Consider the following 22,035-nt stretch of genomic DNA (forward strand, 5'->3'; position numbering starts at 1 on the left):
TTGAACACGAACGAGTCCCTCAGTATCCTGGCGTCCAGGGAGGGACCCAGCAGGAAGTCCAGCACGCCCTTCATCATCCAGCTGGCGTTGCTCTCCCCCGGGTGCACACGGGCTGCCGGGGGGGTGTTAAGGGGTTAAGGGGGTTAAGGGGGGACGGGAGGGGAGGTAAGACGAACCACACAACGGGAGGGGAAGAGAAGGAGCAACGGGGATTGGGGGTTGGGGTTGGAGGGAAGCAGATGATGCAAAAAGAAGAACACTACGACCGTCCCGGTCCATAATATCACCTGCCGACGGGAAGGGGGTGGGAAAATGGGGGGAAGGAAGGCAGGGAGAAGGGGAGGCAGGGAGGGAAGGAGCGAGGAGGGGAGGGGTGAGAAGATGTATTGTAGGCTATAGAGGAAGTGAAAGAGGGGGGAGAAAATGAATAAGAAAAATGTCCCGAAGTCTATGAGCTCCTCAGCCTCAGCCTCACCCTCGCACATACACACACACGCAGTCGTACACCCACCCGACACCACCACCCCCCTCCTCCGCTTGAGGGCCTCCGGGTCATCCGTTGGTGAGGTGATGGTCAGCACGTCTACCACATTTCCCGCCAGAGAGGTGGCCAGTGACTCCCTTCGCAGCTGGTGACGGCGGAGGGGGTCAACCTCCAAGGACTGGAGGATCAGCGGAAACCGTAAAGGGTGTCAAGCGGGCGGGAAGAAGAGGGAGGGAACGGAATGGAGACGGGAGGGGGGCATCGTTACATGCCAAGTCAAGAAAAGAGCGGAGACGGGTGGGAGCGGGGAAGGCGTGAGGGAATTGCATTACATGCAGAAGTCGAGCGAAACACACCGACGTCCAAAGCAATGACGCAACTTCGAGACACAACGCACGTCCACACACACGCACAGACACACGTTCACACACACGTGCACACACATACACACACACACACACACACAAGACACAAAAGTGCCTAAACCGCGCATTGTACCCCGGACATTGTTCCCCCACCGCCCCGACCTCCAAAAAACACATCACCCTAACTGGCTTACCCGGATGTAACGCTGCAGGTCGGTGTAGGTGTACGGATAGCAGTGCGCCACGTGTACCAGGTCGTTGTCGTACTGTGTGGTCAGGGTGAATGTGAGTGTGAAGTAGGTTTTCCCGGAGCGACCTCGCCGAATGGTGTTGGCGTAGTAGCAGATACGGGTGCCGGCACGGTGCCATCCCAAACCGCGACCCGCCTGAGCCTTGGCGCTGTGGACAAGAGGCTGTAGCAGCAGCAGCGGCAGTAGCAGCAGGTACGGCAGTAGCAGTAGCAGGGCCCCGGAGGGTAGAGTTGATGGTTTGGCGGTGTGAAGGGATTGGTAGCGCCAAGTCCACCACGGCCACGGAAAACCCAAACCGGGGTGGTGCTCGTGAGCCAAAGGGGCGGTGGAAAGGAGGGTGCCCCGGCGATGGGACACGTATGCGCCCGGTAGCGCACGCACGCTAACCCCTCGGAAATAGCAGCACGTGCAGATTGATTCGTGCAAATGGATTCGTGCAGAGCGCATTGCCGTACAAATTATACGGCACATTGAGGGGGCAATCATGAGGTTGATGACGCCTACATAACCTGATAACTAGGCAAGTGGCGCCGTACAAGTACGGAAGCCTGCCGTACAGCAACGCATACCTGCATTCCGTCGTTGTACAGCGAGTCTTCCTTGAGCAGGTTGATGATGTTGAACTTGTAGCGGCACCCGGCACGGGTGTTGGCGATCGAGAAGAAGAACCACTGCGTGTGGCCTCGCGTGTTGATATCTGGCCGCAGGATAAGGTCGTACTCGTACGGATAAACCTGAGGGAGCAATGAATATCGAGAGGGAACATCGCTTACATCACAAGAAAAAGTTACCGATGAGCGGTTAATTATCTGAGGTGATGGTCTCTATTGGTATATTAGTCTCTACTGCAGTGCACGGCCAGCTGGCCCGATGGCTCTACTCTTCGGGAGTCTGGAGCCCACTGTAACAACCACACACACACAAGAAAAAGCGCGCCACGTGAGTTCAGGTGTATCAACCCAACGTACTGTATCAATATCAACGTGTACAAAAACAACAACTCATAGTGTTTCATGGCACGCTGTGGTCAACACGCTCAGTATACGAAATCTGCTTTAAAGGTGTGTGATTAGCAGTCCTTTTGAAGTGTCGCTCGCAATTTGTTTTCTTTGTTTTAGCCAAGGTTTTTTTTTCTCGACATGTAGCAAAATTGAATCGCATATTTATGCACAGAAAGCGGTCCGGTCTTCCAGCTCCCAAAAAATCAAAAACCTGAGGGGATCGATCCCGCCGAGCGACGCGGTCTATGTCGTTTATGTGCGGTTCCCGCAGCCGCAGTTCCCGGTTCATAATATTTGAGTGACATAAAAAAATAGGTTATTGGCCAGCAGGCTGATGGCGGTTTCCGGCTCAACCTAGGAGGCCCGGACCCCGACCGAGCTCGGTGGAAATACTGCTTTAACGCTTTCGTGCTTTAGTCGCTCATGCATTATTCCCTGGCTAATCACATGAGAGCTTTATTAGTGCCTCTAGTTCGATTCCACTCGTGTCATATAATCAGCTAAGAACGCTCCATATGGCGTTCGCTTCCGTGTTCGGGTCGGTCTGGTCGGGGTTAAACGGGCACCTGCGGAGAACACCTTGCGCTTCATTATGTTGGCTGTAGCTCCGGAACCACACAGCTGGGCTTCCCACCTGTATCGCGCGACGAAGGTTGCCGCTCTCGTAGCGGCTCTCAAACACCAGCGTGTCGTCCGACTGCCCGCGCGGGGTGTACCATGCCGCCATGTCCTCAAAATAGTCGTACAATGTCGTACGCGTGTAGGAACATGAGGCTTGCCCGGCGGCACCCCGCGCCGCCGTATCACCGCCGTTTGCGCACGCTGCCTCGCCTGTGCTCCCGGCTGCGGCTGCGGCCTCCGCCGCGGCGGCGCCGCTGGGTGTCCCCGCCACATCTGCTTCCCCCGCTGAACCACGCGCCTGGCTCCCTTCCCCGCTCTGTCTCCCCCCCGCCACCGCCGGACTCCCTTCCGCGGCACCCCCTGCAGCCCCCGCCCCCGTCCCCGTCGCCCGGCTACCGCTGCCGCTGCTCCTGCCCCCGCCTTCACCGCTGGGGCCCCTGTTGGCTCCTGCGCCGCTTCCTCCTCCCCCCCCTGCCACTGCCGCCTCGCCCTCCGCACCCGCAGCCGCCAGAGCCGTACCAACGCCGCCGCCAGCAGCTCCGCCACCCTCCGCCGCCGCGACTGCCGGAGGCGCAATGGTTTCGGAGCTTTGTGGCGGCCGCTCTATACAGTCATACACCACCACGTTGGCGACTTGGCTGGGGTTGACGAGGCGGCGCTGGTCGTGCATTCTAAGGACCTGCGGCAGCATTGGATCCACCGGCACCAGCGGCTCCGGAAAAGGCGGCGGGATGCAACTGCATGGGGGTAGCCTTGCTGGCCTGCACTCGGCAGCCGGCGACAAAGGGATGGGGCCAGGGGTAGGGATGGTGCGGGCGGGGTGAGGGGGTTAGGGACCTTAGGAAGACCGGGGTTACGGAGTTATAGTATCAGCGGATGGGGAAGGCAGCTGTGGGGCAACGTACCTTGGGCGAATGTCGTCACGCAACGCTTCAACACCATAGATGCCGTCCTTCTTGGGCCCGATGGGAGCCAAGCCCCCACAACACCCGGTCGCGCTACTATACGCATCCCCCCGAACCCCGCGCGCCGTACCTTAGCCGCATGCCCGTACCCGACCTCGGCGGCAGGTTGGGGATGTCGCCCTCCGGGTGCACCAACATGCCCGGGACGTGCCAGGCGCCGAAGTCGAAGGGCGCATCAGCCGCATCATGCTGTCGCTTGCGATAGGTTTGCACTGCGGGGCGGCGAAGGAGGGGAAAAAGATGGTGGTGCTGATTAGAGCAGGGGCGCAGGCAAGCTAGTGAGGTGAAAGGCCCGCTGGCTTGCTGGCTCCTCGCCCTTCCCTGCCGCGAACTCTTTTCCCCTTCTCTCCTCTCCTGTCAAGACTGACCCGCGCGATACCAGCCCACATTCTCTTCTCACCCCCCGAAACCTCCGATCCCTAGCCCCCAGGCGTCCTCCCCCCTTCCCCCGTGCTGCAGCACTCTTTTCTTGGCAGCAGCTTCACTCGCTCGTGGTTCGTCTTTTTCCCCCTCCCCAAGCTGCTGGCCCCAAAGCAAAAAGCAGCTCCTCAGTTGTCGTCACGCGTTGGCAACATCGCCCTTTTCAGTTGGACGTGTGGTCCTCAGGCGCCACGCACCCGTGCGTCTGGTCGGCTCTTGCTGCTGAGGATGTTGAGTCAGCGGTGACGGTGTCCGTACAGGCTCCAGCGGCAGTGATGTGGAGGAACGTGCGGCATCCAGCGGCGCGCGGGTGATGTCCAGGGAGGGCTGCGGCCGGGGAGGCAGCTGCGACGGCGGCGGCACCGGCGGCAGGGGCTGCAGCGGCGCCGCATCGGGCTTTCGGGGCAGCGGCGCCAAATGACCGTAAGGCGGGCTGGTGCGGGAATATGGAGGTGCAACGGCGAGGTTAGCCGGACATCGGGATACATCGGGAGCTCTTTACAGTTGGCGGGTACGTGTCTAAACAGGCCCTATTACCGCTACGGCGGAGGCTGGGTTTACTGGGTTTACTGGGTTTACTGGGGTACGTGGGTTTTGCAGTTCCCCCACTAGCAAAGAACGTGACGCAGGTTCCACGGGACAAGGGCAGCAAGCGTGCAGGCACTTGCCAGGTGCTTTCCATGGTACGCTGTACTATGTGGTAACAGTAAGGTAGGGCGTGCTTTGCACGAACCCAACCGAGCCGGCCGCGCGTGCGGCTGGTCATCCCCGCCAAGCCCGCCGAGCAGGTTTCCACAAGGCCCACCCAGGCCACAGTGCGCTCCCCGCACTGCTCGGTGTTCCGTGTTGACCACCTCCATCGCCGTTTTCTGTCTCCCCAACGTGGACTTGGTAGAGTTATGGCTAAGTGTACGTCGTAGGAATTATGTACGGCTAGCATGGGATACGGCGCGAAAGGGAAGGCGCTCACTTTATTGAGGACTGGCTGAAGTAGGGAACGCCCAGAGGCATTGGTGGCGGTGGCAACGCAGAAAGCATGCTGTGCCGTCCTGCAGGCATACAGTGCAAGCTTTGTGGGACAGTAATGTGCAGGAGTTCTCGTGTATGCACAAATTCTCAAACATGCGCTTGTGATCCAACAACATGATATCCAATAACATGATAACAATGAGACTATGGATGATGTGTGATGCAAGTTATGCACCCACCTCCATCGGCCATGTCCTTGCTGGAGGTCCTCCCCCCCTCCATTGTTGAGATTAATTTAATTTATTAAGAGAATGTCGTAGGCATGCTACTAATTGTATGTGCTGTCTTCCCGAACCGAAGGATTCCATCCAGGAAAGCGCTTTTCAAAGGCTAGTTGTATGCACGGCTGAGCGGCTTTCCTTCCAAACATAACAGTAAGACACATGAATTCCTCCGTTACATACCCTAACAATTAAAGTGCATAAAAGGCGCTGTAGGTGCGCGCCTGCCAATTTTTGGTCACTTCTAAGAGGCAAATTGAATAGTTCTCCACATCGGACAATAGAGGATATCTATGCTTAACCGTCTTACCTGGGGCCCAAGGGTTCAACGCTTAATACTCACAAACGCCGTACTCCGTTCGACAGTTACTCAAGGAGCTCTGGTTACAAAGTCCGCGCGATACATCGCGCAAGCGGCTCGCAGTGTTGAAACGTTAAGCTTAGAGATGAATCTTTTAAAGATTTAATCTCCATCCAATCCAGTGTTTGGCCTCCGCTGGGCACTGCAATGAGCTGGAAAGTTAAGAGACCTTGTCCTGCCCTCAAAATGTAACAGGTAGCATACAAATGGAGGCCTGGGTGAGTATTAAAGCCCCTGATCAGCATGGGTTGTGCACACATTAAAAAGCCAGTTTATCACCATGAGGTCATTACTTGAGTGCGCGACATGGCTCTGCAGGCTGAGGCTAACGATACCGTTCGATTTCACTCACCACCCGCTTGAATGCACCTCACCAGTCGCTGAATGGCTTCGGTTATCTCAACAGCAAGTCCAGGGACTCCATTGTGCAATGCAGTGTGCCGCTAATTAAGCTCAAGCCCCAAGTACAGCAGGTTCGAACAGAATCATCACACTTCAGCAGGAAATGTACCTTCCTTGAACCTTACGGCGCACGCCTGGACGTTCAGGTGAGGCGTGCTGTGGTTTTGTCAGCATGCAGTTCACGCATACCCGGAACCCAGAATACGATCCTGAAAGCTTGTTTGGACGGCATTAAGTGTAAATAGTGTCATCCCGCTACATGGGTAAACGCTTTCGCTCGATTCCTGGCTTCCGCAACAGGGAAGCAGAAACAAACCGACAGTCCACTCGTTGACCTATACGACCTATTAATTAAACGTACTTCACGCGTTGCACAATATAAATTAATGGCGGTGCCTAAAGTATGCAGGCTTTCACCTTGTTCCATGTGCGCTCAGGGCAGGTTACGTGTAGGAAAAATACTATCAAACATGAGAATATCTGGTCGCATAACACAACATTTGCCAGGGCTTACTTTTGTCCGCAATTATGCCGTCGCAACAACGACCTGAAGGCCGTCGACAGCCGCAGCAGAGACGTCATCCCGGATTCATCACAACTATGTGATCGTGAGTGGGCATCCAAGATAACTACGAATCGAGCTGTCGATAGTCCGACCTGCTCTCTCCTCGACCTTAAGTCGGCTGTCTCGCAAACGGACACGGATGGCACCCTTACAGCACACAAGGCACAGCGGGCAAGTACATGGGTCCATGAAAACGTGAGGCGCGCTGCGCCAGCCCGCACCGGATACGGGAAAACCGGTAAGCGTGTCTGCCAAACAGGACCCCCTCCAAAAGACCCCACCTCGCAGCATCGTGTCACGCACACTATCCGCGCTCTAATCCTGCTGTGCGCTGCAACCCTTACCCAACTGCCTTGCGCCGCAATGATTGTCCATCCTCCGCATGCCCTGCAGCACGGCTGGGAGCTGGCGGGCGTCTCTGGACCTCTCTGCACGTGAAGCTGCAGCAAAGCCTAACATCAAGCAATCTGCTGGGAGCTGCAGAGTCGGTGCTCGTCGCCGTTTCCGGCGGTCAGGTGGGTCGCTAGTCAGCAGTCCCCAACCCTGACCCCCGCTGGGGCTGCCATTCCCCCGGACAGCGCTCCTGGTGCCCTGCCATGAACATCCCTCCATCTAGGTATCGTTGCACCACCCTACGTACCAGCTTTTTGCCAGGCTCCTTCTCCCTCACCACTATAACAGTAAAGGCACATGCATACATTACAATGGCGCCCCTCATATCCCTGAACACATGGCCCTCTCCAAACCCTACCTGATGCTAGCTCTAACTCAGATCAGCCAAGCCAGTACTCGTTCTCCGACCCCATGCATCCCTCCGGTGTCGCGCCTTCCGTCACGCCTCGCAGGACTCGGTGTGCCTGCTCCATGCTCTCGTGGACCTGCGGCCGATTTGGGGCTGGCGCCTGGGTGTTGTCCACTGCGATCATGGCTGGCGTGTTGACTCAGCTGTGAATGCGGACTTCGTGCGGGAGCTGGCGGCTCAGCACCTTGACCTCCCTTGTTACGTGCGGGCTGCACCGCAGGGCGCTGTGCCCAGTGAGCGCGCCGCGCGGGAATGGCGCTACCGGGTTTTTGCAGACGTAGCTTTCGCGCATGGCTATGACGTGGTGGTGACCGGGCACACGGCAACCGACAGGTAGGTGGGCGGCAGGTCGGGGTGGCTAGGTGGGCCCGCAGGCCTGTAGGTCGTGTGCTGGCTGATGTCGCCATGGAAAGCGGCATCCGCGGTTATTTGGATGGCGAGACGCACCGTTGGGGGCTGTGTGGACGCACTTGGCACCCCTACTTGGCCGAGTGACTTGCTTTCCAGTAGGATCTGAGTAGAGACACTGGTGTTAGCTGCGCTATGTAATACTACTGGACATGCTGCGTTGCGTAGGTCCATGGTTTCTGGCGGTGGATTGCTCGCCTCCCTTACGTCTGCGTCAGCTACCGGCCATTAAGCGCTTGTCCTTGCTTTTTCCATTTTTTCCCCTCGTTGTTCCCCCACGTGATCCTACTCACATGGCGCCAGGGCAGAGACGATGCTGCTGAACCTGCTGCGTGGCTCCGGGCCAGACGGCCTTGTGGCCTTGGCACGGAGCCGACCCCTGGGGAGCTACTCGCCTGCTGACCCAACCTGCGCGCCCGGAGGGGAGCTGTCCGACATCGCTAGCTTGAACGGCTCCACACTCAACCCCCACCACGATGGCAAACACAGCGATATCCCCCGCGCACGCTCTCGCTCCGTGCGCCTCGTGCGCCCGCTGCTGGAATTCTCACGCAGCCAGACGCAAGAATTCGTAGAGCAGCTGGCTCTGCCGTACTTCCACGACACAACCAACGACTGCAACGACCTGCGCCGCAACCGCCTACGAAACGAGGTGCTGCCGGCGCTCCGCGCGGGTTTTAATCCCCGCCTTGATCAAGCGCTATTCCGCTTCTTGGAGGTGCTGGACGCCGACCTGGAGTATCTCACCCGCGTCACGGAGGATTTATATGACAACGTAGTGTCGTACGAATACCGCGCATCTAGTGGCGATCATAGCAGCGTTCCTGCCCAAGGCAGTAGCGACGAGAGTGGGCGTATATGCGGAGGCGGCGGCTCCGGAACCGCGACCCAACAGGGAATCAGCGATAGCGGCAGCGGAGGGATGCTAAAGCTTCACGAGCTGCGGCGTCTGCCGTTGGCCATGCAACGCCGGGTGGTTCGCAAGTGGCTGGAGAGCGCGATGGACGCGAGGGCTCGGCGCGGCCACAGGGGATGCAGCGAGGATGGCAGCCAAGGCGGGGGCGAGGGCAGGGCCGGGGCCCGGGCTGGCAATGCACCCAGCCGGGTGCGCTATGAAGATGTGGCGCGGTGCTTGGCACTGCTTCACGCGCCCAACCGATCCAACAGTGATTCCCTGTGCGGCGGAATGGTGGCATCCGTGCGGGATGGCCATCTAGTGTTGTGGACTCCGAAGGCCGCGGCTGTGGAGCCAGGGTGGAGCTCGTCGCAGCAGCAACGCCGGCAGCGGCGGGCCGGAGCTGCGGCAGACCCGGAACTTGCATGCTGCACAGCAGAGGTATCCACTGCAGGCCAGGGCGCGTGAATGGCGTGCCTTCATCCATAGCTGCTAGGTAGGCTGGGGGCGAAGTATTTTACACGGCGAACGTGGTAGCGTCCGGGAGGGCTGGAATGGTGCCGGTGGCAGCTAAGGGATAGTGAATGTAGCTTGCTGGCGAGCGAGCGATGGGGAAAGGCATCATGTGCTCCACGCACCGGCGCTCATGTGGGTCAGCGCGACGTCCAAGATTGAGATATGCAATAGTGAAGAAGCTGTAGAGGGACGGGAGGATAGCGCCTTTTGCAATACACAGGGTGCCGGCTGGTACGGCAGTAAGTAATGTTGCTGGATGTCGTCATTTCGTATTCATGGCTGGATGAGGCCTTAGGCAATAGGACGTGAACAATGGCGCACGTATGAGTCGAACATGTATTTGAAGGCCTAGCTCTGGTACGTAAGGCCTTGGTTATGGGCAACACGACATGCAGGGTTCCTTGGCGATATCTTCGGAGGCCCATGTTGGTCTGGGTCTGTACTGGCGGAGATGGAATCGTTGTGAACCGGCTCGTGGCCTGTTCATCTGTTAAGATTTGCGGCAGTTGGGTCATGCAAAAGCTCTACCCACCAAGTGTGGTTTGCCAAAGGATTCCGCAACTACCGATCGTAAATGTTTGTCGTTAAGCTTCGACTTTTCGAAGCGAAGTATGAGTGTAGAGATAGGCAAGTTATTGCGAAGGAACTGCCGTGGTGCGTGGAAGTAGGGCGCATGCATGCATGCATGTGCCGGACTACAGTACGGCAGGGGACGCCGAGCTCCTACTTGGGTCCCACAGGCGCATTGGTTCTTTAACTGCCGTTGTTTTGACTATTACCAAGAGGTGTGTCCCGCTGCTCCGTTTGTGCGGTTTGGAATACCCGTATCGGTGCGTTCTCTCGTCAATTTTCTGTGCCTCGTCGTTCCCCCCACCCACCCAGGGCAACCCCGGGGGTTGCCACAATGCAGCGGTCCCTGGTTTGTCCTTGCTGGTTTCGGGTGGGTCGCCCGCGTGACTCTTGTCGGGGCGCTTGAGGTTGCACATTCGTTAACGGTGCAACACAGGTAATTGTCATTACTATCGGCCACTAGTGCAACTTTCACAATGGGTTGGTGTTGGGAGGGGGTTTCGCAACGGGTTGTTTTGCTACGGAGTTGTGCTTGCGGTTGGCGGCTTAGCTACTGTAACGCACCACGGCAGGACTGAGCAATAATGCCATCTAACTCCATAAACGAAGGTAAACAATTTCAGATCCCACGGCGAGAAGCATGGACGAACCCGGAATTTCGGGTGGTAGATATTAGCCAGTTGGTATATCACCCGAGTCAAAACCCCGTAGTGGCGCATGTACTAAACTCTGTTGAATCACCTGGTTGCCAATTCTGTGCCGGACGGCGAGATGCAAAAGGAGACATGGAGAAAACGCAAATATGTGAAGTGGGGCTGCAGACTTTGCATGAAAAGGAAGAACAAGTGTCGTCGGATGCCGAAGGATGCCTTGCGGAAGCTCACGAAATGTGTAGGCCTCTACCAAGCTGGTTGGGATTGATCATGCGCCCTCAAACATGGCTGAGCTTTTTCAGTTACTTGACCTGAAGCGCATTGGACCATCGCGTCCTTTAAAGGAATTATTGAAACATGTACGACATTAACCGAGGTGCTCTTGGCAAGCACCACACACGCATACACAGCTATCTCCATTGATAGAACAATACAACATATCGTGACCTTTTAAAGCGACCAGGTCCAACTTGTCACCTTCGAAGGAGCCGAACAAAACTGGAGAAGTAATTTTAACACGAATATTTTTCCCTATGATACACCTGAAATCAGGCATGCACTCTTAAACAGTACTGACAGCTATGCCTAACATCTGACATTTCAGTGCTGGCCGCCGCGCGGCCATCCTTGAAGGACCAATCTGCTCCGATATAACATCGCTTCACCATGAAGAAGCTCTTCGGAGTTGGTCCGGACCTGCTGGGCGATGGCAAGGTCCTCTTCGAGTGGAGTCCTAAAGGTTCCTTCCTTGCTGCAGCAGGCAGTAAGGTTAGTACTGTGGAAGCCTCATGGAAAATAAATTTGGTGGTGGAAAAACAGATCACATTATGTACCTGGGGGTGCAGAGGAAGGTCAACATCCTTGATAGGAATGGACGGCTCTACGACGAAGTCCATTTCCCTCCCGCGGAATACGCCAACCCAGACGGGAGAGGCTGTGGATGTGCTCAGCTACAGGTATCGAATGTTGTAACACCTGCCCACTGCTGGCGTGTGCACTTGTAGCGAACCACCCGTGACCCCCTTGCAGTGGGACCCAACGGGGGATCAACTTGCAATCCTTCCCGCTGGTAATACACATGTCTTCATCTGGTCAGCTATCAGCAAAGAGGTCCAGAAAATTGACTCGGAGTTCAAGGTACGTGATGTGGCCCAATACACTCGTGGCACCCTAACTGACCCCCACCCGCCCACCAAGCCGACTAAGTCTTCTACCCAAAACGTTGCAAGCTAGCCTAAATACCAAACGTTATTCTTTTACAAAATGGACGGCTATTTTCCAAGTCATTGTGATCTGCATGGCGTTCTTTGGCAAGTGCAAGTGGGGCTGGAGGGGAAATGCGGCAGTTAGCGCAAGGGTGTGTACTCAACCGCTGTGCTGCAATACGTACCATGCACACTTTCTCCAGACGCAAGAATTCTCCGCTATGGCGTGGTCGCGGAACGGCATGTATCTGGCGGTGTCGACTGTCAAAGGGAACCTGATGATGTATAACGCCCGAGAGCGCAAGAAGACGCCGCTAGTGGGCAAGCACACGAAAAAGATCGTGGCGGCGGCATGGAACAAGGATAATGTTCTGGCGATGGCTGCCCAAGACAAGACCGTGACGTTGACGGACGGTGTGACGGGTGACACGATAAAGACTTTTCACCTGAAGGACCTCCCCATGGACCTCTGTGTCTCAGACAAGAAGGAGGACGGCTACTCACGTCGGGAGGTGCGTCTCGGGGTAACTCTCCGTTTGCCGGCAGTGAACCCGAGGCGAACGCGCTGGAATGCCGCGTCTTGATTATATGGAGCGTGTCTGAATGGCTCTGCGGTGGGCTTATGCCATACACGCGGTAGATAAGGGCAGGTTTGTTCATGAAATTTCAGGTCCAGATCACTTTTGCAGCCTTAGTGCGGACCGCCCAAGCAAGGCTTTGAGTGATCCCTTGACCTCCTGGGGCTGTCCGCATTCCTGACCGCAGGAGAACACGTACTCGCTCAACATTAATCGGAAGACGCTGTACATCATGCAGGTAAGCGCAGCCGTTGCGGCTGCTGACAGAAGCAATCAGCTGTTCACATGTAAACCCACAGAACAGTTGTAGCCATGCAGGTGGCTGTCCTGGGTAATGATGTTAGAGGGCGCGGCGAAAGGGGTTGAGAGGAGCAGTTTAAGGGCGGGGAGCATGGTCATTGTGGCACTGTATTGTGGCTGCTAAGACGCCGCACGCACCATGACGCCCCTTCCACTGGGGGCTCGGCCGATGCCTTAAGGCAAAATGCTTACAGGGTTCTGGTCCCGTTACTAAACAGAAAATGACACGACGAGTTGTGCGTAAACACCACTTTGGGAGAGACGATGGCGCCCTTCAGTACCACAAGCATCCACGTCTACAAACTCTAATGACTGACATGCCCCGCATCGCATGATACCCCACCCTTCTGCTTCAGTGCGCTGCGGAGGGCGATCGACCCATTGAGTTGGCGTTCTTGGATACTTACGGGCCGATTATGAAGCACGCATGGTTTGGGGACGGCTACATCCTGCTTGGCTTCAAGAATGGCTACGTGGTGGTCGTGTCGTCTCACAGCAGGGAGATCAGTGAGGAGGTGCACTCGGGGAAGTGAGTTATATGGCCGCGGTGTGGCGGTGGCCGCGTCCGCTGTGCCATGTGCGCGTCCTCTGCACGGACTGGCATTTAACTGCAATCTTCCCGCAAGTGGCCTGGGGAGGTGGTTACCATCGCCGTCATTCGGTAACGCGCTGGGGGTCCAAGCTGACCTGGGGCGGTTGAGGCAACGTACCGGACTCTCGAACTGATTCCCGCACCTTCCTACTTGCCCCTCCCCCGACAGGTATCTGGACACACTGTCTGATGTGTGCCACTCGCCTGCGCTGGGCCGCATAGCCGTGGCTGGCGCCAACTGTGTGCGCATTTTGGATAGCTCAGGTCAGGACTATAACGAGATTAAAAGCGACGCGGTAGACCTCGACGCGAACCAGACGGTGGAGAAGGTTGGGTGGACGCGGGATGGCCAGGTAAGGAGGCGAGAGGGTTGTGTAGGGCAGTGGGCTGGAGGGGACCAAGCGACGCAACGAGGGCAAACTTGCTTCCTCTATTTGTTGGCCAGGGGGCCGCAGTGGGTCGTGTTGGGACCAAGAGCTTAGTCCCTGGGGCTAACGTACCTCGTCCTTTAGCTGTCCAGCAGCTGGGGATGTGCCCGCCTAAATTGCCATGCCCGCCTAACTGCTGTACTCGTTAGATGCTTGCACGTGTGGTGGGTGCAGCAACTCATATTACCCTGCGCTACTTGGCAACCGTCGTGTCGTTCCCAGGTGTTGACTGTGGGCACGCACAACGGCTACCTGCACACCTTCCTCGCCTCTCTGCCGATGGTCTACGACTACCACGGCGCGCGTGTCCTGTACCTGACCAGCCTGCTGGAGATGACGGTGCTGGACGTGACCAAGCGCCAGACGGTGGCGCGGATCGAACTGGAGACAGAGCCGGCATTTTGCGGGCTCGGGCCGCAGCACGCCGCCATGGGCATGAACAACCAGGTGCGTGTGGGGGCGTGACCCCCCTTGGGCATCAAAAGCGACGGCGCATTGCCTGCTGTGAGCGTTCGTCTCTGGCTCCCTTCCATCTGTCGCTAATTGACACCGGATGCGTGCATGGGTGTGCGCTGCTTACATTGTGCATCTGGCGCTCGGATTAGGTGGCCTTTTACAACGTGGAGGGCAAAGCGGGCAAGGTAGTGCAGCGGCGCGATTACCTGGGCACCATCTCCGCCATCAAGCTAAACGAGACGCAGGCGGCAGTGCTGACGGGGGGGCACGTGGTAGTGCACCCCATCGTGGTGGAGTCGGGCCGCGCTCCCGACGAGCACGACGTCGTCATCCCCGGACCCGGCCAGCCTGCCAACATCACGTGTGTTGCGCTCACACCAACGTTTGTGATCACGGGAAGTCGGACAGGCACGCTGTCCTACTACCTCAGCCCTGACGTGACGCCCGTGAACGAATACCGCCACGACGACGGGTGAGGCTGCCGTGGGGCCAGGTGATTGTGGAGTTTCGGTTGGTGGCTATCTTGAGGCCACACATGGCGTCGAGTTCCATGCCTGTATCTGTGAATCAGGGTGCAATCTTGAGCAGGCAGATTTTACTACTTGAACCTAGCGGCCCGGCGCCGCAGAGCATACTAGCAGGAAGCCCATGGTGCCGATTTACCAGATTCCTAGAGGTATTTGAGTGTTGGGGATGTGGCTTGGGGTGACGGTGGGCACGCCCCAGTTGACGTAGTGGAATATGCCTCGATAAAGGCTTTTATGCCGTTCTTTACCCTTGCATTCATCCCACATGATTCATCTTGGATTTCCAGTCTCGCCGTCCAATCCATCCAGTATTACCTTTTCATTCCCTGTCTGGACCCAGCAGCGGCATTACGAGGCTCTTCCCGCAGGCGACTGGCGCGCGGCTCGTGTTCGAGGACGACAAGGGTTGCCTGCATCTGTTCAACCCCGTAAATGACCACGTTGTGCCCATCCCGAACTTCTCGGGCCGAGCCGACGTAGTCATGTGGGACACCTCCGATATAAATGTGCTCGTCATCGCGGACGGCTCGGCCCTCCACACCTACCTGTACATACCCGTCAGGTGGGTACTGCCGCACCGGTATTCTGCAGCTTTTCCCGCTCAGATGTGTTCTCTCCAAGACGCACATCTGTAGGCAAACGCTAACATGCTTTCAGTTTCATGGATTTTTCCTGGAATCGATTCGCGTGTAAGATCTGCTTGGCACCTAACCCCCTCGTAGGCGAAGGGATATGGCAAGTTCCTAAAACCCTAAAACCCTAAGTTCCTCACGCATGCTGCACACCCGCTCTGCGTGTTTCTCCCGTGCTTTTCGGTTTGTTGCAGCCTGAACGGCCCGCAGGTGCAGTTCATCGGCAAGCAGCCGCTCGGGGCCACCCACACGCCATTGACTGTGTGCAACGGTGTGGTGGGTTGCCGCCTCAAGAACGGTGCAATGGACAATGTGATCCTGGAGAGCCACAAGCTCCTACAGCCTGGGGACGCAGTGGCAAGGGCGGCACCTGCCAAGAAGTGAGAGCCTGGGCGGGTCGCGGTAGGGAGGCATGACTGCTGAGGTCGAGGACTGGGCTGGATCTGGCCGGGCTGGGCAGGGACGCATGTGAGGTGGTGTAGACATCCTCTCCCCCGTACCGTGGAGGTTTAAGCTTTGGCTGCGTCAAGTGCACACCTATGGCCGCTATGCTGAGGTCTTGCTTTAACACAGAGCTGCAGCAGTAACCCCGAAATGTCTTCCTGCTACCTGCAAATGCCCAGGTTCGCACAGGCGTTGAAGCTTTACAAGATGCGCGAGGCGGTGGAGTGCGCCACGCAGCTGCGGCAGACGGAGACGTGGCGCAACCTGGCGCTGGCGGCGTTGGACGTCCTGGACGTGGATGTGGCTATCAATGCGTACCGCCAGGTACCAGCACTAGGCCTGTGTGGGGCTTGGTCCTGCCATATTGCTGCCTTGCATATTTATGTTGTGTGTAAATGCTGAGATGGTAATGGAGACTGGGGTAAGTTGGCAACGCTGTAACAGCCAACGCTTCTTCGGATAGGAGAGCTGAACGGGCCCCCACCGTTATGGCATCTCGCTATTGGGGAATGGCTAGCGAACTGGGGAGTTGCTTAACTGCTGCTGGAAACTGCATAGCCTTCCATGTCTGCCGTGTGCGAGACGGAACGCAAATGTCGGCTACGCATCTTCCTTGTGAGTGTTCCGACACTCTGCCTCTGCATTCACTTCCCTTGCGACTTACCAGATTGGCGATGCCAGCATGGTACTGTCCTTGGAACGCGTACGGCAGCATGAGGATCGCAACTTGCTGTCGGCCCATATTATGGTGCTGCTGGAGAAGGACTACAACCAGGCGCAGGTGGGTGAATAGGGATGGGAAAAGCATGAGTGGATGGTGCATAGGACGAAACAGTACAATCAGTTGTCCTGCCCAGCCGACGCGCGGCGTTTCTCACTGTCCTCACTAGGAGTAACCGCCCAGCGTACCGCCAACGGCGCTTGCGTTGCTATGCTTTACCTACCCATCCGCCAAGCTGTAACGTCCGCCAAGCTTTTGCATTGTGCTGGTTGCAAGATACGCATCAGAGCTGCGGCTGATGGGACACGTTGTTGGGCTTCCCGGGGGTTATAACGGGTGCAGGAGCTGTTCCAGCGCTCCTCAGTTCCCCGAGCGGCGCTGGAGATGCGCATGGACCTGAAGCACTGGTCTGAGGCGCTCAAGCTGGCTGAGACGCTAGACCCAGAGGCTATCGGCACCATCTGCAAGGAGCACGGCGCCATGCTGGAGATGACCGGTGCGCTAGGGATCATTCCTTCATCTCCGGCTCAAAGAATGATAGCCTTTTCCATGCTGTGCCTCTGCAGGCAGCTTCTAGGTGTGCTAACCTATTGATGCTGCTTGAATAATCAAGAACAGACTGTGATGATAACCCTGTACGCTTGCCACGGATAAGGTCGCCATGACACGTGCGTGCGATACAGTGATTTGCTTCGAGCTTGATCCATATGGCCATCCCAACACGTTGCATGTTTCCCTCCTGCCCTGGTAGGCGAGTACGCCAACGCGAAGTCGCACTACCAGCAGGCATTGGACGCGCTGATGGTGTCGGCCGGCCCGCCGCAGCCAGAGCTGGAGGTTGCTTGCAAAGCGGGCATTGCACGCACCACGCTGCAGCTGGGCGACCTGCGGCAGGGCCGCCAGCTGGCGCTGCAAATCAACTCCACGGTGTTGTTCAAGGAGTGTGCGCTCATCCTGGAAGGGCTGCAGCAGCTCACGGTGGGGAGCCCGGGGCGCGAGGGACATGTGGACAGTGGGCAGTGCGGTGTGGGTTGGGTTGGAGTGGGGCCTAAAGGGGCGGTGTTGAGGGGGCGACTGGCCAGGACGAGCCCCCGACATTGGCTGTCCTCAGCCAGGCACTTACGCGGAGTGGTTGGTGTCATTGGAGTCAAGTCATGGGAGTCATTGGCGTCATTGGAGGTCTATGCATAACTGGCAAGAGCATGGTTAGTTAATTCCGTTCCCAAACGCACGTGCAATCTGCCCTCAAACCCCGTCGCCTTCCACTTTTTTCCCATGGACAGGAGGCGGCTGAGATGTACGAGCGGGCAGGACAGTATGAGCGTGCCGCTAGCATCTATATTCAGGTGCGGTGGTGCATGCAGTCACTCATTAAACGACTCGGCATGCCCTGCAGCCATCAACGTACGAACGGGTAATATAACCGAGGGGATGCAAGGCAATGAGATACCGCCTGGTGAATGGTCTCCCTGCCGAACCCTGATGAGTTTTTTCTCCAACTGTGTGTGCTCATCGCATTTGCAGACCAAAAACTTCGCGGCGGCCGCGCCGCTCATGCAGCGCATCAGCTCCTCGAAGCTGCAGCTGCAGTTTGCCAAGGCGAAAGAGGCGGAAGGCCGATGGGCAGAGGCCGCCACCGCGTACGAGGCTGCGCGCGACATGGACTCGGTGGTGCGGTTGTGCCTGGAGCGCCTTAACCAGCCCCAGCGCGCATACGCCATTGTGCGCAAGACGCAGAGCGTTGAGGCGGCCAGCCAGCTGTCCAGGTTCTGCCTGCAGACACAGGACTTCCAGGTGGGGTGTCGCTACGTTGCACAGCTGGCCCGGTAACCTCACCTCCACTGCCTGCACGAGTTTTCATGGCCGTTGGAGAGCCCCGGCCAACTGCGGTGGAGGACGCTGTCGTGCTCACTAAAATACTAGCTATGCCCATCTAGTTGCGGCTACCAGTTGACAAGCGAGACCCTGATGGTCACGCGTTTAATACGGTTTGGTGGACCGTTTTGCTTGTCATATTATGCAATAATCAAACCTTGGCCCTCATCCGTTTTTGGGGTATCACCAGGGTGCCGTCGAGTTCCTTCTCATGGCAGGCCAGATGGATCAGGCGTTCGACATTGCTATGGGCCACAACGAGATGGACACCTTCGCGCGCATCGTGGCGGCCAGTGCAAAGCCGGTGCGTGGAGGCTCTGTAATTAGAACTTGGGACAACGTGGGTTACACGCTGCATCCGGACGTGACCTGCTTTCCCCTGTATGAGGCTGCCCATGCAGAAAGGCGCTGCTCCGCAGGCCTGCTCTGACCACTTTCTTGCCGCCGCGAAGGTGCCTTTCCGCGGCCGCGACCGTCGCACTACAACAGCCTTGCGTTCCATGCAGCGGCAGCAGCAACAGTGCGTTCGTGAGCTGCTGATTTCGGCCCTGCTGATTCCGCAGGTGGACTACCAGCGCATTGCGCAGTACTACGAGAGCCGTGGCGAGTACGATAAGGCGGCGGATATGTGGAGCAAGTGTGATCAGGCACCGCGCGCCGTGCAGCTCTATCTCAAGGTGCGACCCTTAAGTGGTTAACGTTAGAGAATCGGTAATGGGCTGGGGTACAGGAAGCCGTTTGGATTGTGTGCTGGCAACTAGCCAGTAGTAGCTGTGTGTGCTGACGTGTTGGCTAGTGCAGGTGCCGTCCCCACAGCCCCGACTGCTTTCGGCAGCTGTTTGTTGTTCTAATTGCCCAGGTCTTTGCTACCTGCGCTGCCTTACATATTTGCAGGTTGGAAGCAACCAGGCACTGGAGAAGGCGGTGCAGGTGGTGGAGCAGACGCGCAGCCACCAGCTGGGCGTGCTGGTGCTTGACTATGTCAACGAGGAGAAGGATGGCTCCACACGCGACGAATTCCGCTTCAAGCTCAACATCGCGATGGGCCAGTTCCAGGAGGCCGCACGCGATGCCCTGGAGATGGCCCGGTTTGAGCAGGTGTGAATTGCCTCACGCTAGGGCCAACTATATCAGGCGGGCCATGTCAATTTGGAAGGACCTAGGGACTCTTGGTTCCAAATCAAGCAGGGTGCATATGCGGAATGTTGGCGTCGCCCTGAACAACAGATTACATGCCAAAGATGTGAGACGGCCCGGGCCAGTCAACAAGCCTGAATCGCCTTACGTGGGTGGTGGCCCTCGCTGAAACTCCGGCTGCTCCCATGGCGTCATGCGTGTTATTTGCCCGTAGGAGGAGGGCAACTATCGTGTGGCGCACGACAAGCTCTTCTCCACTGTCAAGCAGCTGGAGGCGCTCAATACAAAGCCACCGACCGACCTCATGCGCGCCCTTATGCTGTTACATTCGTACACACTTGTTAAGTCGCTCATCGCCATCAATGATCACATCACAGCGGCGCGGATGCTCGTGCGCGTGGTACGTTACACTGTCTGTAGTGCATGCGATTTCCACCCCATTCACAACAGCAGCGCCCGTAGTGACTGCTGCTGCATAGCTATAGACGTTCCGCTATCCTTCCTGCTCGTTCGCTTATGGCGACCCCGTGAACGGTGGGAACGCGTGGACTGGGCTGCGGCGGAAGTATGTAGGATGCTCCTTGTGCGGCCTTTCAGCTCATCACTCCAGTGTTCTGCCATGACACGTGCGCTATCTGACAGGCTCGTAACATCTCCAAGTTTCCCAAGCACATTGTGCCCATCCTGACGTCGACTGTCATCGAGTGCCACCGAGCAAACCTGAAGAAGACAGCCTTCGAGTACGCATCCATGCTCATGAGGCCTGAGTATAGGTGCGTACGATGCCAAGACGCCTTCACGCCAGTAGCGAGCTTTTGGGGCCGCTGACTTCAGGATGCACACCTTATTCCTATGCCTGCCTCCCCGCCGAGAAATCAGTTGCTCCATGCCATCAATACGCGCGCACTCATAGGTTCCCCCAGTTTAACGAAGGCACGTGTTGATAGAAGCCTGATGCATACGTGCTTCAGCTTGTGTGCTGTACACATCCTTCAAGTTTAGACCTTTTAACTGGCGCCGTGTGCTCTTTACCGCTAAATTTGCGTCGTCGTGACTATAGGGACATGGTGGCCGTCAAGCACAAGAAGAAGATCGAGCTGATGGTGCGTAAGCCTGAGAAGGACCCCGAGGAGATGGAGGAACCGCTTGCAGACTGTCCCTTCTGCAACATGCCCGGCCCCGAAACGGAGCTGCAGTGCATCAGCTGCCAGAACATCCTTCCGTTCGACCTTGCTACCGGTGCGTGCATGTGGGCATGGAAACGTAGTCCGCGAAATTTCCAAGGTTAATGAACATGAAGGCTGTAAGACCGTGATTGTCAAGCTGCACAGCTGGAAATTAGCGTGTAGTTGCGGCGCGCAGCGCAGATTTATTGGCCAGTGCTGCTGGGCCCCCCATGCAAAACTGACACGACTGCTGCGGCCTATTTACCTCCCTATTCCCCAGGGAAGCGCATGGTGTTGTCTGACTGGGCCGAGTGCCCCAGCTGCAAATTTCCTGCGTCCGCGACTCAGTTCATCCGCATAATTTCGGCAGAGGGCCGCTGCCCCATGTGCAACGACGCTGTGGAACTGTCCCACGTACGCAAGGTGCAGGATCCGCTAGCAAAGCTTAAGCAGCAGCAGTCGCAGCAGCAGCCTGCCGGCGGCAAGGCGCCGTGAGGAGGTAAGGGCCGTGGGAAAGCACGGCTCGAAGCCAGGAAGGGGATGCAGGTGTGTAGCTTTAGTGAGAGGAGCAGCGATAGCTGCATGCGAGGGTGCCCAGTTTGTGCGGGGTACAGTCGGTGACATGCAAGCGGTGGAGCTCAGTGGCCTTGGGAAAGGAATACCAATTGTGTTATTCTATGGGCGATCTGTTCGGGCTAAATGTTTTTATATGTTTACTTGTGAGGACCCTAGGCGTATGTGCGATCAGAGCGTGGCGTACAGCGGGCAGGTCCCGTCAGTGGTGATCTGCGGATGGCTCCTGCACGTGGGTCCAGGCAGTGACCAGTAGCGGCTTGAAGAAGCGGCCCCGTGATCTTTGGAAGGGCGCGAGTGATTATTGTCTTCGTGGGTGCAGTGCATCACTGGTGTACCGGAGGACTGCGTGCGGTACGTTCACCTGTCCTGCAGATGGGCAGAAGAACTGAGATGTGTTTTTTGTTGTCTTGGTAGCAAGTTCTGGACGCTGTAATAGGCTCTAAGGCGGCAAGGCGCACATGAGCGTGTCCCTGTACCCTGGCAGCCCCTCTGTATGGAGGTTGTTTGTAACGTACCACGGACTAGGGGTGTGTTACTGATTTATACATTTTCCGAAGATTTGAGGATCCAACCTCAGGACTGGGTCGGCGTGCAGCAGCCCCTGGCGTCCTAACAGAGAATTGTGAAATAATCCAAATGTCGAAGAGATGTGAATAGGTGTACCCAGACAACGTGCAGGGACAGGGTATGTGGGCGGGGAATGCGTACGGGAAGATAAGGCGTCTTTGCCACAAGCTCTAAGTTACAAGTGCCGCACGAGTGCGGGGGGGTCCGTCAAAGCCGGGAGGCCATGGACTATATATATTGAAAGTTGATTACACCGTACGACCGACGGCGGTTTGGGTCCTGCCAACTAGACCCCTCCTCAT

The 22,035-nt window shown here is 57.1% G+C and overlaps 3 protein-coding genes across 3 annotated transcripts in view; 2 read left to right on the top strand and 1 right to left on the bottom strand.

Moving 5' to 3' along the window:
• FBB117 (uncharacterized protein) overlaps positions 1–2,828 on the bottom strand; it is a gene marked incomplete at both ends in the record, with an annotated part of 5,689 nt that extends 2,861 nt beyond the window's left edge. Inside the window, 5 exons of the mRNA XM_002949259.1 lie at positions 7–112; positions 512–662; positions 1,044–1,262; positions 1,670–1,834; positions 2,736–2,828. Coding sequence (XP_002949305.1) covers positions 7–112; positions 512–662; positions 1,044–1,262; positions 1,670–1,834; positions 2,736–2,828 — 734 coding nt within the window. The remainder of the gene's footprint in view (positions 1–6; positions 113–511; positions 663–1,043; positions 1,263–1,669; positions 1,835–2,735) is intronic.
• A 4,273-nt stretch (positions 2,829–7,101) lies between these two features.
• Positions 7,102–9,258, top strand: VOLCADRAFT_59111 (uncharacterized protein; the record flags this gene model as incomplete). The annotated part of the gene is made up of 6 exons (XM_002949129.1): positions 7,102–7,200; positions 7,531–7,820; positions 8,199–8,324; positions 8,385–8,743; positions 8,816–8,879; positions 8,967–9,258. Coding segments are annotated over 6 exons (1,230 nt in total), but the record flags the coding sequence as incomplete, so codon positions are not given.
• A 1,701-nt stretch (positions 9,259–10,959) lies between these two features.
• On the top strand, positions 10,960–21,693 carry fap66 (uncharacterized protein). Its single transcript, XM_002949130.1, has 24 exons — positions 10,960–11,297; positions 11,375–11,485; positions 11,559–11,666; positions 11,938–12,246; positions 12,500–12,562; positions 12,981–13,141; positions 13,374–13,557; positions 13,855–14,079; positions 14,238–14,560; positions 14,959–15,177; positions 15,442–15,627; positions 15,871–16,015; positions 16,359–16,472; positions 16,755–16,908; positions 17,164–17,390; positions 17,696–17,758; positions 17,937–18,206; positions 18,478–18,591; positions 18,851–18,964; positions 19,182–19,385; positions 19,639–19,824; positions 20,067–20,197; positions 20,485–20,663; positions 20,871–21,693. The coding sequence occupies exons 1-24, from the start codon at positions 11,196–11,198 to the stop codon at positions 21,083–21,085; spliced, it is 4,107 nt and encodes a 1,368-aa protein (XP_002949176.1). The 5' UTR covers positions 10,960–11,195; the 3' UTR covers positions 21,086–21,693.
• Positions 21,694–22,035: the final 342 nt, after the last annotated feature.

This window comes from Volvox carteri (genome assembly GCF_000143455.1).
Source record: "Volvox carteri f. nagariensis unplaced genomic scaffold VOLCAscaffold_13, whole genome shotgun sequence".
In the NCBI taxonomy this organism is placed as follows: domain Eukaryota; kingdom Viridiplantae; phylum Chlorophyta; class Chlorophyceae; order Chlamydomonadales; family Volvocaceae; genus Volvox; species Volvox carteri.